The sequence below is a fragment of the Schistocerca piceifrons genome, chromosome 11 (genome assembly GCF_021461385.2).
Source record: "Schistocerca piceifrons isolate TAMUIC-IGC-003096 chromosome 11, iqSchPice1.1, whole genome shotgun sequence".
Taxonomy (NCBI): Eukaryota; Metazoa; Arthropoda; class Insecta; order Orthoptera; family Acrididae; genus Schistocerca; species Schistocerca piceifrons.
Window position 1 is genome coordinate 27,084,206 of NC_060148.1, and position 18,904 is coordinate 27,103,109.

General features: G+C 40.3%; 2 protein-coding genes across 2 annotated transcripts in view; both read left to right on the forward strand.

The window, feature by feature from the left end:
- The window catches only part of LOC124720040 (sperm-associated antigen 7 homolog), an 88,719-nt gene extending 76,404 nt beyond the window's left edge, over nucleotides 1-12,315 (forward strand). The window contains exon 6 of the mRNA XM_047245297.1: nucleotides 11,354-12,315. Coding sequence (XP_047101253.1) covers nucleotides 11,354-11,517 — 164 coding nt within the window. The 3' untranslated portion in view covers nucleotides 11,518-12,315. The remainder of the gene's footprint in view (nucleotides 1-11,353) is intronic.
- A 6,223-nt stretch (nucleotides 12,316-18,538) lies between these two features.
- LOC124720138 (poly [ADP-ribose] polymerase tankyrase-like) overlaps nucleotides 18,539-18,904 on the forward strand; it is a 57,134-nt gene continuing 56,768 nt past the window's right edge. The window contains exon 1 of the mRNA XM_047245438.1: nucleotides 18,539-18,647. The gene's annotated coding sequence lies outside the window, so the exon portion shown is untranslated. The remainder of the gene's footprint in view (nucleotides 18,648-18,904) is intronic.

The window sequence follows — 18,904 nt, forward strand, 5'->3', positions numbered from 1 at the left end:
TAGGTTTAACTCTTTTAGTTTAGAGATGAGATATTTCTGGTCATTTGAGTCGTATGCTTTCTGAAAGTCAATGAAAGTGAAAACATGATTTTGCTCTTGATTTTTGGTATGCCATGAGGTTTTTGAGGTTTAGGATTTGTTGTGGGCAGGATTTCCCTTCCCTGATACCTGCTTGGTATTCTCAAAGTTGCTGGTCTACTTGGAGTTCTGTCCTTTTTAGTAGGACTCTAGAGAATATCATGTATGCTATATCTAGGACTGAGTTGTTGGAGTTTGTATTGGGCGCTTTCTTGTGGAGCGGGTATATGAGAGCTGTCTTCCATTCAGCTAGGATTCTTTAATTTGACCAGATTTCTTCAAAGATGCTTCAGAGAGAATCTATGACATTTTTGTTGACATTTTTCGAAAGTTCAGCTGTGATTTGGTTTTCTACCGAGGCTTTATACTTTTTGAAATTTGAAATAACTGTCTGTAGTTCTTCAGTGTAGGGTGGTTCATAGTTAGGGTTTGTTATTGTTGAGGTCTTAAAGTCCATTTTTCTGTGAGTTCTTCACAGTTGAGAATGTTTCTGAAATATTCTGCCAATATTTTGCAGTTATCCTTGTTGTTGTGGGTAATATTGCCATCTTTGTCTTGGAGTGGTAGGGTCGGTGGGCTGTATTTGGTGTGTGTGTGTGTGTGTGTGTGTGTGTGTGTGTGTGTGTGTGTGTGGTGTGTGTGTGTTTAAAGGTTTTGTGGAAGATCCTTGTGTTGCTTTTGATGAAGTCTTCGTTGATCTGAAAGAGGAGTTAGTTTTCTTGGGCTTTCTGTATTCTTTTGATTTGCTCACTCTTTTTCTTATGATTAAGAAGTTTTGTCTGTTACATTCATTTTTCTGTGATTGCCACTGTTGCTATGTTTTTCTTCTCAGTTCAAGCAGTCTGACACTTTCTTCTGTCCACCAAGCTTGTTTTTTGGCTTTGGTTAAGGAAGCTAATTGTTTGGCTTTACTTATTAGTCTTTCATGTACTTGATACCAGTTTTGGTTTTGCATGTCTTCAGTTGTGAGGGGAAACTCCTCGGAGTTTATTATCTTTTTTGAATCTCATTTTATTCTTTTAGGGTTGGAATGGCTTTGAGTTTTATTTTAGAAAGTTAGCGATCAGAATCTTGGTTGTCTTCTCTGAGGACTTTGACATTTTGTATTTCTTTATGGCTCTTTACTTTGTGGCCACTTGATCAAGTTGGAATTCAGGTAGGCGTGGATTTGGTGGAACCTATGTTTCCAGGGTAGCTTTTTAAAGGCTGTGGATGTAAGGATAATGTTGTATGCTTGGCATAATTCTGTCAGTCTGGTGCCATTTTAGCTAGCTCTATTATATGCTGAGTAGTTTCCAACAATTCCCCCCCCCCCCCCCCCCCTCCTTCTCCTCTGTCTGGGCATTAAAATCCCTCAGAAGTAGGACATTGTGTTTTTCTGGGATTCTTTGAACATCATCGTCGAGTTAGTCCTAAAAACATTCCACCTTTTCTTTGCCCTTTTTATTGTCCTCATTTATGGGGGCATATGCAGTCACGATAGTGTATACTTTATTGGAAGATTTGAAGATAAGTGTAGAGTCTCTTTCTGATTGTGATTCAATACTGATAATGGAATTCAATTTATTTTTGTCCGTTATGAAGCCAGTTCCAATGTGTGGGTAGCTGGTTTTTTTGAAACCTTCAGAATCGAAATTGTTTTCATCTAAGAATCTAGTTTCCTGTACGGGCGTTATCAGACATTTGTGGTTCTTAGGGCTGTCTGTAAGGTGTTTTAATCTTCCAGTTTTTAGAAGAGAATTTATGTTGAAAGTAGCTATGTAACTTCGTATTCTATACTCAATCTTGTTTGAGGTTTCAAGGTGCTCCAACTCATCTCTGTGTAATGCTGTAGACTCCCCATTATCTAATTGTCTGCTTATGCACTTGGGTGCGGTGTATTGTTCACCTGGGGTAATTCGTTTCACATCACACTCTTCCGTGATTGATAGTATTGTGTATGGGGTGGCACCTGCTGTTAGAGCCACTGGTTTGCAACGACGTTTATTAGCCCTGGAGGTTTTTCTCAGCTGCCCCTAACCTGGTGAACAGACACTGACCAAAGGCCACCCAATCTGTGGACAGTCGCATTTGGTTTTTGATTTCTGTGTTGGTCAGCATGTGGTATTTTATTTCCCACTTACCCTGCATATCTATAGAGCCTTCTCCTATCCAACACCTGGGGACAGACCTGGTAGGGGAACAGTAACCCCTGGGATTACTACTACTACTACTACTACTACTACTACTACTGTTGTTATGCTGCTGGCAAAGGAGGAAAGATGATGGTGTAGCATAAAAATTGTACTTACCAGACTTGGAAACCTCTCCACACTGTGTCACATAATTAGGACATATAATACCGATGATTATCAGCGTATCGGATAGAGAGGTGAATCTGGTGGCCCTCTCATTGCTGAGGAATAAGTTATGTGGCAACTCTGGTTTGACCCTTTCTCTTGTCTCATCGTCATTGTCATTGTCCACAACAACAATAAATGTGGGACTATGCTATAGACACTCTCCTCACAGTGGCTTGCACGAAGAAGTTGCAACTGACCAACATCTGACATGCAAAACATTATGGTGGCATGGAAGGAAGATTAGAGTTTATTTTGCTGTCAACAAGTGGGTCATTAGAGACTGAGCAGAAACACAAAATGTTTCAAGCATGAGGAAAGAAATCGGCATTACCCTTTCAAAGGAACCATCCTGGCATTTGCCTGGAATGACATAGGGAAATCACGGAGTGCCTAGATCTGTATGGCCAGGTGTGAATTAGAACCATCATTCACCTGAATGCGTGATACGTTAACTTGAAGAAGTGGCTACAGCCTATGAATCACACAGCTAAATAAGTAATACAGTTTCGAGTCCAATGCATTTTGGACCAGCAACTCCAATTACAAGGACTTTATTGTCTTCTTTCGGACACAGAACATGGGTCAACAGTATCCATGAGAAGGTTTTGCATGGGTATTCACACTTCAACAAAATTTGTCATATCTATTAATATACTGATGTACATTACAGAATAGTGTCAAATTTCATGAAGTGCAAGTGGTACTTTTTCTGCAGCTGAAGAAAGGTAATAGATAAAATGAAGCAGGCATAACTCTCCAAAGCATTAATCAGTCCTTGGAAATAGTGTGGCAGGTCTGAATCATCAGAAAAGTTATTTTATTATGGATCTCCTCCTAATAACAAATAACGTTTAGAATCTTTTTTATATACAGGAAGAATATGTACACAATTGTGAATATTACATCTATAGTAGTTCAGGACCTCAAACAGAACTACAATCAAGTTTTAATCAGATGGAAACAAAACAATTAAATAAATGAAAAACTGTTACGTGCTCATTATTACTAAATGCAATTTTTGTAGTCTCCCCAAGTGTGCTGCCAGATTCTAAAATCAAAACAATTTGATCTTTTGGTGATCCATCCGTCTACTGTCTTCAGGAGAGCACTGCTGCCACTGCGTCCCACTAAAAACTGAACTAAGGCTGCAAATCTTCATCCTATGCAGGCCTTATATATCGTACACGGTGCATGCCCTTCCCGTCACAGCTGCTGCTCCCCTAGACAGGACTCGGAGAACCACTCCTGGTAGAACACCGACACCAACTATATACTACACTCAAGCTGGTCACACCAAAGAGCATTGCGTTTTCATGTGAGACAGCAGAATGTGAAACCCTGGGCTAAGAGGAAAACGCTTGTCTTTATTAATCAAATTATCTGCCAATCTAATTTCAATTGCCTCTTTTCAAACATTGTTCCAAAACCTGGAAGAACTGGTAACCATTGTAGTCTCATCAACTTTCGTCCCATGACCCTTGTTCACAGTATTTCAGTACCACCGATTTTCTCAGCTGTTGTAGCCTTTTGTGAATTTCCATATTGATATCGAATTTTGTATATGCCAAGCATTGTAAGTCCCAAATCATCTTTGACAGAGCTGAGTAGTGCCCTAATCTTGGAAGTGGATGGAACACATTCTTAAATTTAAACCCCTTAAAGTTCTTCCAGTCTTAAACAATACCGCCCAAGTGTAAGGAATAGAGGCCACAGATCTATGCTTGTCCTGATGTACCTCCAGGGATGGTCTAAACTCCATAGCCTGAAGAATCTGCTTCACTAAGTATCTCTTTTCCCTAAACACAGCCATCAAATATGCAATTTCCTGGATTATCACAAAATCAGCCAGAGTACTGTTGATGTCTGCAGCACTGTGGATTTCACAGAGTAACAGAGCAAGCTGAGTTTCGCAAGATTTCTGTTTCCGAAATCTGTGTTGATTTTTATAAAGGAGATTTTCATTCTCCAAAAAGTCATAATATGTAAGCATAAAACATGTTTGATAATTCTACAACAGATTTAGGTGAGCAATATAGGCCTATAATTATGTGTCTGTCCTGTGCCCCTTCTTGAAAACGGGATGACGTGTGCTTTTTACTGGTCACTAGATACCCTTTGTTTCTCCATTATTTTGCATAATCTGTGTAGAATCTTGTCCAGAAGGTTTTCGACTAGTAAGCAGTTATAGCTGCTTTTCTGTTTTGCGATTGTTTATCTCAGTATCTGCCATTTCAGCATTCACACAGTGAATGAAAGGAGGGATGGTTGTACGGTATTTTGCAATGGGATATTATTGAGGCAAGAAATGTCGTTACACAGTATTAGTATGATGTCTCCATGGAGCAATTAATATTTTAATTGGCACACTTATCTTTGTCCTGCTGGTCTCTGACAGTTCCCCCTTCATTTTGTGTTCCCTCATCTTCCAAACAAGCGGGTCCAGCTCGACCTGTGATCTGAGTTCCTTGCCATTTTCTCTTGCTGAGGAATGGACATAAAGGAGCGATAGCTTAAAGAAATTTTTTCTACTTTTAAGTACTTCCAGCAGCGAGTTCATGGATTTTCATATCCTGAAGATAGTATTAGCCAGCCCTTCTGTATCCTTGTGATTTCACAGTTCCTCAATTCAAATATTCTTTGAAAATGATGCACGCTTTATTATTTGAGGAGTATAGGTAACAGCTCATTAAATAAGTGAGGTGCAGAGTTGTCAGCAGTAGGGTTCTGGGTGGCAAAATCTTAAAAATATACACTCCTGGAAATTGAAATAAGAACACCGTGAATTCATTGTCCCAGGAAGGGGGAACTTTATTGACACATTCCTGGGGTCAGATACATCACATGATCACACTGACAGAACCACAGGCACATAGACACAGGCAACAGAGCATGCACAATGTCGGCACTAGTACAGTGTATATCCACCTTTCGCAGCAATGCAGGCTGCTATTCTCCCATGGAGACGATCGTAGAGATGCTGGATGTAGTCCTGTGGAACGGCTTGCCATGCCATTTCCACCTGGCGCCTCAGTTGGACCAGCGTTCGTGCTGGACGTGCAGACCGCGTGAGACGACGCTTCATCCAGTCCCAAACATGCTCAATGGGGGACAGATCCGGAGATCTTGCTGGCCAGGGTAGTTGACTTACACCTTCTAGAGCACGTTGGGTGGCACGGGATACATGCGGACGTGCATTGTCCTGTTGGAACGGCAAGTTCCCTTGCCGGTCTAGGAATGGTAGAACGATGGGTTCGATGACGGTTTGAATGTACCGTGCACTATTCAGTGTCGCCTCGACAATCACCAGTGGTGTACGGCCAGTGTAGGAGATCGCTCCCCACACCATGATGCCGGGTGTTGGCCCTGTGTGCCTCGGTCGTATGCAGTCCTGATTGTGGCGCTCACCTGCACGGCGCCAAACACGCATACGACCATCATTGGCACCAAGGCAGAAGCGACTCTCATCGCTGAAGACGACACGTCTCCATTTGTCCCTCCATTCACGCCTGTCGCGACACCACTGGAGGCGGGCTGCACGATGTTGGGGCGTGAGCGGAAGACGGCCTAACGGTGTGCGGGACTGTAGCCCAGCTTCATGGAGACGGTTGCGAATGGTCCTCGTCGATACCCCAGGAGCAACAGTGTCCCAAATTTGCTGGGAAGTGGCGGTGCGGTCCCCTACGGCACTGTGTAGGATCCTACGGTCTTGGCGTGCATCCATGCGTCGCTGCGGTCCGGTCCCAGGTCGACGGGCACGTGCACCTTCCGCCGACCACTGGCGACAACATCGATGTACTGTGGAGACCTCACGCCCCACGTGTTGAGCAATTCGGCGGTACGTCCACCCGGCCTCCCGCATGCCCACTATACGCCCTCGCTCAATGTCCATCAACTGCACATACGGTTCACGTCCACGCTGTCGCGGCATGCTACCAGTGTTAAAGACTGCGATGGAGCTCCGTATGCCACGGCAAACTGGCTGACACTGACGGCGGCGGTGCACAAATGCTGCACAGCTAGCGCCATTCGACGGCCAACACCGCAGTTCCTGGTGTGTCCGCTGTGCCGTGCGTGTGATCATTGCTTGTACAGCCCTCTCGCAGTGTCCGGAGCAAGTATGGTGAGTCTGACACACCAGTGTCAATGTGTTCTTTTTTCCATTTCCAGGAGTGTATTATCCAGTTTTGATTGTGAGGCATTCCTTTTTCTTCTGTACTTTATAAATAAGTTTCACTAGATTATACAGCCATGTACATTTATTCCATGAACATCTGCAAATGTAATTTCAGTGTTGATATCAAAATTACACTGAAACAAACTAGGAGGTTTTTTATTATATTAGATGTATACATTTTTGAATGTAAATTCCTTCTTGCCAATTCTCAGCATCACCTACTCTGAGGGACACCTGCAATGGTCTGCGTGGTGTTAGACGCTCCATGACGTATGTGACATAAGACCTCCAAGTGTCACACTCCACTGAAGGAGCACCTCAAACAAATAACAGTACATGTCATACCACACACAAAAAAATGCAGGCCTATGTATTACTTGAAACATATGTTTTAATGTGACATTAATAAACAACATTTTTATTCATTTATATAAGACACAAGTGTACGGGAAACTTTGCATCTATTACCCAAGAGGGAAAAGTCCTGACTCTAACTACTCAGAATTCTGTACTCTCACACCAGTAGTCACATAAATAATGCAGAGAACTTCTTTGCTTGCCTTAGCCTTCTGATGAAATCAGAGCCAGAGCACACGAGTGCCCCCCCCCCCCCCCACACACACACACACCTGCATAGCTACACTGGCGTGACTGACTACACTGTGCTGATGGCACTGCAACTCAACTGGAGTGAGGGATTTCATCTTGTGGGATGGGTGGGAGGAGAAAGGACGTAGGGAGCAGGTGGGAGGGCAAGGGAAGGGTGGCTGATGGCTGTGATGGAGAGGCAGCAGGTGTCCCGAATATGAATCTGGCACCGATGGGCTTGCTCTGACTGCAGGCTGGGGCGTTGTGTGCAGCACACGATGATGCGAAGGAGTGCATTGGGAGGGGAAGGCAGAACGGAGGAGAAAGAGGACTTGGAAAAAAGCATGTGGATGCAGGATGAGCGAAGATAGCACCTAAGTAATTATTAATCATATTAGTAACTCGAATATTCCATTCAGTTGTAGTACTGACCACTAATATTGCAAAGCTTATTTAATGTTCACTGTAAGTATGTTATGTTAAAATGTTTGAATTGCGTAACTTTCACTGGTAGCAGTCATCTAGATGATGTATCATTCCACCAAAAACACCAGTATTCGGGCTTAGATCTTTGTAAGTACTATACTGAAGTGCTAGTTTCTTCTTCGTTTTTCAATGTAATTCGACATTTTCAACCAAATACGATGTTGACAAGACAGCCCGAGTTACAAAATGACTGTTTACAAAGCTTTTTCAGAAGCCAAAAGTCAATTTTCTAGAGTCTGCGCAGAATAACATGGCCGGTAGATGTTCGATCGGCAGTGCGTGCGTGCGGAGAGAGGTAGTGGTGGGGGTTACGGACAGGCGCTGTACGGGAGATGCCGAGTGCTGGAGGGGAAGTGCCAGTCTGAACTGAAGCCTACGCTCACATTTTCTGTAAATATTAAGTGGGGCCCCTTGGCGACAGGAAGGGCATCTGGCCACCCCTTCAAATTAGCACGCCAAATCCGGTTAACCGTATCAGCAGACCCCGCACGTCGGGATTAATGCTTGGAAAGAGAGAGAGTAAGCGGGGCCCCTCCACACCCACACTTGCTTTGTGACCATTCAAGAAGATTTGTTACATCTGCTTTGGTTAGTATCTAAAAAGACTTCCACTGAAAATACAACAAAAAACAGCAATTTATTTTCACCTGGCTTGTCAACTATTTGTAACTTTCAGAAAAGCGCCACAAGTGGCGAATTTTGAGTAAAAACTACATATTGCTCTTGTTTCCCTGTTAAAATTTGCTGCTTTTGCCAAAACACAGCAGGGTTTACACAGTCTCGCCTCACTGATGTGCTGTGCAGACACAGTTGCATGAGAATTCTGAAACAGTGGTTTATTTTAGTAAGTGAGAAAAAGTAAGGTCAACAGCTTTTGAAAAAAAAGGTGTAATGTCTTTACTTGTGTTGTTCCAAAACCTATAGCATTTCTCATTTCACCATGTGTCGATGGCCCTTAAAAATTACATCCTTTCGTTGAAGAAAAGTCTATAGTTAGTGGAATGACTCGATAGATAATAACTGTAACATGTAATAACCGTGTGGCAAAATACTCTCCTCATTGCATGCTGTCATTTACCAAAATCTCTAACTGTTTATGAAATATGAGGAATGTGGATATTTCACTTTGGCTTTATCACTGACAAGCACAATCACAAATGAGTGTGCTTCATCAGGTCAATTTTCTTGAGATTGGTGACAGATAGAGACCTCCACCCAAGTCTAAAGAAAAATTCAATACATTGCCTAAATTTCATATGCAGCAACATATGTAATATGCACGAATCACAACAACATAGCGACCCCTAATTTTCCTTCCAACCTTTTTCAAATTTTGCAGTGTGTCTTACTTCCATGCAAATGTCACAATAACTATGACCATTAAAAAAATGATGGGCACATCATTATGAAGCTATAAGTAATGCAAAAATGAAATTTTTTAACAAATAGTTTCTGTAAAATCATTTGAAAAAAAAAATTGCATGGCACGCATCTCGATTCTGTCCTTGCCGACTGGCTGAAAGGGGGGCAAACACTGTCAGCCTCCCCTTGCAAACAAACAAATGAACTTGCTCAGCATTTCTGATGGAAATTGGTCACTGTGCATCGGCCACCATATCCTTTGTGGACTCTTTACACTTGCATGTGTCTGACTACTTTGTACAACCAGCCACTACGTACTCATACTGATACATCCCTTGTCCCCCCCCCCCCCCATGTGATCTCATAACTAGAGACACTGTTGCAGAACAGATGAGTTATGAACGGTTTATGAAGATATAAATTGCAAATTGTAATTGTAAAATTAGAAACTCATGTGTTATTGAGTAATGTGAATTAGTTCATCTTTTAAAATTTATGACTTTGTTTACATTTGCTTATATGCGATTTATAATCATCAGGACAACTGATTATCTGGGGGGGGGGGGGGTTACATTCTTGAATTTTAATTATAGAAAACATTTATGTTAGGTTTAAAAACCATAAAGCAACTGTAATAACAGAAAAGTATCTTAATGCATGAAGTACTTTTGCAAACACCGAGAAGCACATGTATTCAAACAAAAGTGGCATCAGAAACTTCAGTAGAACAATTGGCACATTCTAATATTTGTATTGTATAAAGAGCAGAACCCATTGTACAGTTCTGCAGGTTTTGAAGTATCCCTGATATCCAGCACTTATGATCAGCAACATATTTTGCCACTGAGTGCTCAACTCTGCTCATAGCCACAGTGCAGGGGTTACAGCAGAGCTGATTTTGACATGACTGCTTTCACAGGTGACTCTGCCTCAGATAGGTGGGACAAATCTTTGAAGGGACTGGAATAGGATGTTCCAGGTGGGTATATCAAATAGGTCTCGCACCTGTTATTCCCCAGTCATATGACCCATGTGGCGAGGGGTCAGGAATTGGTGTGGCCAATGGATAGACTGGGATATTCCATAGAGGGCTTTCTTACCAATCTCTCTATTATTTAAAACATTTTGGAGCATATACTGTACTCGAACATTATGAATCACCTTGAAGAAAATGACTTATTGATACATAACCAACACGGATTCTTGTGCAACACAGCTAGTTCTTTATTCCCATGAAGTAATGAGTGCTGTCGACAAGGGATCTCAGATCGATTCCATATTCCTAGGTTTCCAGAAGGCTCTTGATACCATTCCTCACAAGCAGCTATTAATCAAATTGCATGCATACAGAGTATCGTCTCAGTTGTGTGACTGGCTTCGTGATTTCCTCTTAGAGAGGTCACAGTTCGTAGTGATAGATGGTAAATCATCGAGTAAAACAGAAGTGATATCTGGTGTTCTGCAAGGTAGTGTCATAGGCCCTCTGCTGTTCCTGATTTACATAAATCATGTAGGTGATAATCTGAGCAGCCACCTTAGATGGTTTGCAGATGACGCTGTAATTTACCGTCTAGTAAAATCATCAGACAATCAATTCCAATTACAAAATGATCTAGAGAGAATTTCTGTATGGTGCGAAAAGTGGCAATTGGCACTAAACAAAGAAAAGTGCGAGGTCATCCACATGGGTACTAAAAGAAATCCTATAAATTTTGGGTATACGATAAATTGCACAAATCTAAGGGATGTCAATTCGACTCAATACCTAGGAATTACAATTATGAGCAACTTAAATTGGAAAGACCACATAGATAATATTGTGGGGAAGGCGAAACAAAGACTGTGCTTTGTTGGCAGAACACTTAGAAGATGCGACAAACCCACTAAAGAGGCAGCCTTGTTATCATGCAATAGGGGTGAGAGTGTCACTGATATGATACGCGAGTTGGGGTGGCAGTCACTCTAACAAAGGCGGTTTTCTTTGTGGCGAGATCTATTTACAAAATTTCAATCACCAACTTTCTCTTCTGAATGCAAAAATATTTTGTTGACACCCACCTACATAGGGAGAAATGATCATCCTAATAAAATAAGAGAACTCGGAGCTCGGACGGAAAGATTTAGGTGTTCCTTTTTCCCATGCGCCATTTGAGAGTGGAATGATAGAGAAGTAGTATGAATGGTTCGATGAACCCTCTGCCAGGCACTTAAGTGTGAATTGTAGAGTAACCATGTAGATGTAGATGTAAGGCATTATTTGGCATTCCATTGTTTCATATTAACACTTGTCAGTGTGAATAAAACTGAAATTGTAACATTCCAGTACCTAGCGAGAACAAGAAGGATGTCCGATCGATTGAGCAGACACTGGCTGACCTCCAGAGGCGGAAACGTCAGAAGGTGGATGGTGGAACTCGTCAGGAATCACCCCCGCCGGGCAACAACGGGCCGACGGAGCCATCCGAGGCTGCTAAGTATCCGGCCTGAGGGCAGTGCCAGCATTCAGTCTCGTACGGGACTTTTAGAGCCTGCTTGTGGATTACCAGAGAGACACACAATATCACTCGGAAGTCGGCAGGTTCAGTAGTGTCTTGCAAAACCCACGTTTTATGCTTCGTACCTTTGTGACGTAATTCCTATTATAATCATTATATGTGCTCAATGAAACATGTTTTGGTTTATTACAAAGTCCATTGACTAAACTGAGTGTTTCACAGCAAACCCTTGCTGTTTCGAAGTCCTCTGTTATCTGGGGCCTATGCTGTTTGGTGTGTTTTCATGACTGAGTGCTATACATCAAAATAGCTGACTTTTCTTGCTCATAATTTACCTTTCATCATTTTTGTGCCTCTGACAATTCCTGCCATAGTTTATAGAAGTGACGAGCTTTGTAGTTTTCTTTTATCAGATAATTTTCAGTCGTGATTTGTGTGTGTTCAGTAGTTTGCTAGGTAATAAGTGATAGAAAGCAAATACCCAGTGGTGGGGCACTGTACGTTCCTAATGAATCGGGTTTTCATTTAGTGCCTTACAGAGCCAAATGTTGTCAACATCTTTTTGGGTAACTTCTGAATCAGAAAATGGCATAAAGATTACAGGTGTGTTGTGTGTGATCTGTGTGTTCCAGATCACAAAGAAGATTCATTTTATTAAACTATATTGTCTTTTGTGCTACAATTCAATCATTTTCAGATTTTTCCAGCACACAGTGTATCTGTAAAATATTGTTTGTAATATTTATGTCAATATTTATACAAAATTGAATTAAATGATGAATAATCAGCATTTTGTGTTATTCCTTTTTTAAAAGCCAAGAACAACTTCATGTAAACGTGTATTATTATGTTTTGCATGCTGACGCATCACATAGAAAAATCAACTTCTCATGACAGATTTAATGTTTTGTTTACTTGTACTGAGTGGTATAAAATTATTGTGGGGGATCAATTTCGAAGGTAATACATTTAATCATCAGATACCAATTTATGCCCCCAGTCTCTGGCAGTGGTAGTTGAGAACTCAAAGCTTAGCTGGGGCCGTAAATCTGTATATGGTGATGAAGCACATTAGCCTCAAAATAAATCACATATAAACATTTAAATTGAATAAATATGAGTGAATAGAAAGTAATTTTTTATGTAAATACGTCTGCTCAATGCAGTTACTCTGACAAAGACAGTAACACTTGCTGTCGACGTGGAGTAACCTAACACTGAAGTGACACCCAAGTTCATGAGTGGCAAACAATTATAATTAAGTGTCACTGAATTAAGTTATTAAGTCCTCGAAGTCTGTCATATCAGTACAAAAATAACATGCACAGTAAATATTGGCAGTAGCCCTGTTCAGAGCTTGAATCTATTTTCACAGTGAGAAATATTGAAGTTTGGCACAGTTTACAGTGGGCATTATTGAAGATTGGCACAGTTTATGATATTAATTTCACATTTACTATCCAATTAATCATTTAAAACAGTTACTGAATTATTGAATAAACCCCTGAACACGAAATCTAGACAAATTGAGATCCCATTTCTCGTGTGTTTTACACTATGTGTGTGGTACATTACACGATATTGATGGACTTAGGTCGTGCTTCTTTCTGCAAACTAACTCAAAATGGCTCACAACAAGATCCTTATGTAGATTTACAAGAATTAGACCTTTGTAAACTATTGTTGTTTACTAGATTTTCACAATTACGGTTAAAGATTTATATTTCTAAATAACTGAAAAGTACAGGGATATTTGTTTCAACAAGTACTTTTAGATATTATGATAACTTCTATTCAGTTACACTGGCTAGTTTTCCTAAATATGGAATTCTCTTTTAGTAACATTATTACTAAGGAAGCTAACTACTCTGAAACTAAATGAATGCTAACATATTTTCATCGTTGGATGTATGGGTACTTCACTTATTTATATATCTTTTTTATCTATTTTATTAGGAACTTAGTAATCAAATGTATGTTGAGAAATGAACAATGACAATGAAAACCAAAATTACTGATATTTTGCAATTAATGCAATTTTTAGGCAAACCAGCTGGCTCATTGACTTTTGATTACAAAAGGAATGTAGTAGATAATAAAATTATGCTGGTTAAGCCCTGGGTCAATATTTGGAATTTTAGGTACTGTGCACATCATCCAAATAACATTATTGAAGAGATCATGACATTTCAAAAACAAAAAATAATAATTTTTGGAGGGAAGAAAAACATAACAGCTGGAAAAGACCAGCTTGCTTTGTTGCAAGTACTTACCAGTGTAAAACTATTTCATGTGAATGCAGTGAATGACTGCTACCTACGTATCATGGCTCGGAGGAACCCTGACACCAATGCCACCATGTTGAATAATGCTTTTCATGCAGCCATAGGATGTCATGTTATGACTCAAACTGTGTGCAATAATCTGCATGATGCGCAACTTCACTCCCAACATCCATAGTGAGGTCCATCTTTGCAACCACGACACCATGCAGTGCAGTACAGATGGGCCCAACAACATGCCAAATGGACCACTCAGGATTGGCATCACATTCACTTCCATGTGCCTTCAACCAGGCAATCATCGGAGATGTGTTTGAAGGCAACCCAGTCAGGCTGAACACTTAGACACACTGTCGAGCGAGCATGAAATATATATATATATATAACTGCAAAAATGTCTGTTATTAGAACATAAATGAAAATTGGAATGTGTCAATTTGTACAAATCTTGCATATGGATTGATGTAATTGGAGACCCTAGATATGTTATGAAATTTTTTTGTTTGTTTGTGAAGTAAATACCAGACTAGGTGGCACAAGATTGTAGAACTGGACTCATATTCCTAAGGACTTGGTTTCAGGCCTGTTCTGTGTTTTCTACGATTTTACAAAGTCTTTAGCCTGAATGCTGAGATGGTCCATTGTAAATGCCACGGCAGACTTCCAACTCCCTGCCCCACTCTTGCCAGGTCCAGTCATACTCCATACACATTTCATAAACATATATTTGAAGTGCTTTTGATGAAATATCCCACACCATTATGTTAAAGGACAAATAAATAAAATATGCTGCTGTAACAATTTTATACAAATATGAAATGCATCGTGTAAGACGTGCTCATTTGCTGATACAGAAGGTGACAGACTTCAATTCAGTGGAAAAGTGGAGTAAGTATATGAAGGAGATGCCTAAAACACCATTGTACAACTCATCCTAGAAAACTGCTGAAGTTTATTGGACCCGTACTCAAAGCACTAACAGGGGTGTCGGGTATGTACAGACAGCACAGATGTCCGCAGTTTTTATTTGACCCATGGGAGAATGTCACACACTGAAGATAAAGAAACTAACCTGCTAAGCTCTACTTGCTGTTTTAGGAACTACTGTTCCGTTAAGAATTTAAGGAATATCACTCTCATGAGGAGTGCTTAGGCAAGATTGGGCTAATTAGATTGCGCACAGAGGCATTTTAACAGTCATTCTTTCTCACGATTCTTGCAATATTATTTATGCACCAGCTGATGAAATACAGCACTGTAAAGAAAAATAAAACCAATGATTTTTGTGTAAACTTTATGTATGTAGGATAAAAGTTATCCCTCATAATTTTAGGAAAGTTTTTTTTTTTTTTTTTTTTTTTTTTTTTTTTTTTTTTTTTTTTTTTTTTTTTTTTCAAATTACGGGTATCAACATCTTATTGGTGGTGGCGCACATATTGTAATAACTACAGTAACGGATATATAAGAAATGAAGCATTTATCAACTGTCAGAATTTTAAAAAAAGTCTTATACTTTGCTCTTCATAGTAGAAAGCGTGTCGATTGGCTGAATATTTGTAACACTTCTGAAAATGAAGCAAGTATATTTTAGGAATAAAAAATCTGTAGAAAGCCTATATTTCAGTTCTTTCCGATACAAATCGGAAAAATCTAATCTGTCTGTATTTCGGACGTTAGTATTGGAAATAAAATCTAAAAACCGGAATTCAGGCAGACGACGGACTTATATCCATAACGTATACATTTTTTACTGTCTGTTTGTGTCACATTAAATATTCATTAAAAAAAAAAAGAAACAACTACTTCGTTTCTTGCATGTATACAGCCGGACGACGTGTCCCATTAACATTTCCAGACTTCCAACTTCTCCAGAAAATCTATCACGTTAACGGTTAGCCATATTTGAACAACGTTTGTTTCCGCGCGCAATGACTGAAGGTAAACTTTTGTCGGGCGGTTGGCACGACAGCGCACACGCGCCAAAATTTGTTTGTTTGTAGGTGAGGTGCGGCACGTGGGACTGTGAGTGATCTTTGGCTGTCAGGTGTTCAGGTACAACTACTAGTGATGGGCTAAACTGCGATTTTCCGATATCAGTGATTTCTGTGAATGCTACTTTTCAGTATCTGTTATTCTTAACTGTGATTTGTCGCAGTTAAGAGTCGCAGTTAAGGAACCTAAGTCGCGTATCCCTCCGCCACTGCTATTTCTGCTACTTCCGCGATTTCTGCGATTTCTGCTACTTCTGCGATTTCTGTGACTTCTGCTACTTCTGCGATTTCTGTTACTCCTGCGATTTCTGCGACGTACCACCGTATGAAAAAGTTACATCTGTCCACACAGAAAATTGCATCTCAACAAACCTGTCATTGGTAAGTACGTTTTACGTTTATTCTTCCGTTGGCTTTAATTTTGTATTAAAGAAACAACTGTGAAAATATTAATAGTGTAATTAATATGTAAGTAGCCGCACAGTACCGTAATAGCTCGTGTTTAGAAAATGAATTCTAGCATATTGTTATGTTCATAGGTACCTGAACTACATTTCAGTCACTCAGTAAAGTGATAATTCAAAATATCATTGTCAACAGATCTGAAGAAATTGCCAGTCTTTAGACCGTTTTCGTCAGACGAGAGGTTAGTTTCTAAGCGTTTTGATGGACTTAATTACTTCAGTGAGATCGTTCTTGCGAATGTGATATAGCAAATATTAGCAAATGTGATATAGCAAATATTAGCAATCTACTCTGTCAATTATATTGCTAGTAATTAGTGACAGCAAAAATTGTTTAATAATCGTTGTGTTTTTGCAGACGCAGTTCTGACTGATTACTGGTTGCTGTACATATCTATCCACATCAAGGCTGTTGAGAGAGACTCGTGAAGATTCAAGACAGCTCTTAGAGGATTTGCAGTTTAAAAGTGAAATAATTATGAAATAAGTGTGTGACTGATTAAAGTGTTTTATTGAAGTTGTTGTGCGATTTTAAAGGAATAATAAATGTTAAATACATTGAGCGAATAATAAAAATCTCATTTTCCACATGTTAAGCCGTCCTATACCCGTAATTTTCCGCCACTTATTTATTGGTAAACACTTGTTGGATACCGACGTGCCGCCCCCCCCCCCCCCCCCTTTCTCCACAATCTTGGTGTGACACTGACCTGTAACATATCTCGAAGTCTACAATATGCATTTTGAGGCTGTTGATATGAAAGTGGGAAGTACAGATCTCCCAGTTAAATCAGGAATAGCTTAAGTGCATTACTTGAAAGTGACACAGGAAAAGCTTACTTATGTAGGTGGTAGTAGTGTCGGCAAAAAGTTCTTGTGTGTGAAGTTGCCATGTAAACACCAGGTGTAAAACTTTTCTCCCGAGTCTTGAACTGTGTCGGAACAAAAGTGAGGCATTCATATGACTGTTTTCATTTCTCTACACTTATACAGATGTCTGAGTTCTGCTGTGTTAACATTGCAAAGTCCTGTAGGCATGTGGAGTATTAACCAAAACTGTCATATTGGAAGCAGAATCAAACACATTTCTTACGTTACTTGGTATTTTCAGTAGAAAAAGGCAATGTTGCTTCTTATTAATATAATACATTCAGAGTCACAGCAGTATTTGACCAACCATAACTGATGCTGAATGTGCATGTCGTCATATAATATGAAGGGCTTATTTCAATAGTGGTACAAGTCCATTACCTACACTTTTCTGTCTATAATGCTTCTGAAATTAGTGATCCAAACAAACATAAAGAAAGGTTCATCTCTAGCAAGAAGCCATATGCTTGAATATTTCTGGTATCTCAACTGCAGATTTTTCAGCGCTCATTTAACTTTACGACTCTATATCTCAAAATTAACAAAAATGGACTTGTACCACTATTGAAATAAGCCCTTCATATGCACACACAGCACATCGATCTCGTGAGGCACAAGGCTCTCATAACGAAGTACGTACGTCGGTCAACAGATGACACTGGGAAAAGTATGTTAACTGCGCTTTTTAGTTGCTACTTGCGACTCTTAGTTGCGATTTGTCACAGAAATCGCAGTTTGACTCGGTAGCGAATAGCGTAGTATGAACTTTGCTCAACAGATGGCAGTGCTAACTGCGCTTTTTAGTTGCTACTTGCGACTCTTAGTTGCGACTTGTCACGGAAATCGCAGTTAGACTCCATAGCGTGCCGCAGAGATGGGCGTAGTACGAACTTTGACCCACAGATGGCACTGTTAACCGCGCTTTCTAGTTGCTACTTGCGACTCTTAGTTGCGACTTGTCACGGAAATCGCAGTTAGACTCCATAGCGTACCGCAGAGATGGACGTAGTACGAACTTTGGCCAACAGATGCCACTGTTAACCGCGCTTTTTAGTTGCTACTTGCGACTCTTAGTTGCGACTTGTCACGGAAATCGCAGTTAGACTCCATAGCGTACCGCAGAGATGGACGTAGTACGAACTTTGACCCACAGATGGCACTGTTAACCGCGCTTTTTAGTTGCTACTTGCGACTCTTAGTTGCGACTTGTCACTGAAATCGCAGAAAGCAGTGCTAAATTCGACCAATAGATGGCTCACGTCTTTCAATCTGAAATACTACTTGCGACTGCTAACTGTGACTGAAATCGCAGTTAGATTCTGTAAAGTTGCTACTGTGATATCTGTGACTTCTCAGTCACTGTGATTTCTAACAGATACGCGATTTCCTGCCCACCACTAACAACTACATACATAGAAGTCTTCATCCTTGCGGAGTTTGTGCTCAACCGAAAGGTCGGTCGCTACTGGTGCCCGTGTGAAGGGCACGTAAACACAATACTTAGCAGATTCTACCGTAAGTTTCCTCATCACGCCATTTATTCTTTGTAACATGCTGCAGCCTACAGTCGGTATCGCAAACTTCGCAGTACGGAGAGATAATAAAAAGCGGCTAAGATTATGAACGTCACTCTTATTTCACTCTTGATTTATGTATAAAATGAAGAACAAGGTTCTATATCCGCGTGGGCCAGATACGTGTAAAATAGTTGCTTCATATTATATTGTCGATCACGAAATTTTTTGTAATTTTTGTTTAAGGACAGCTGTTTT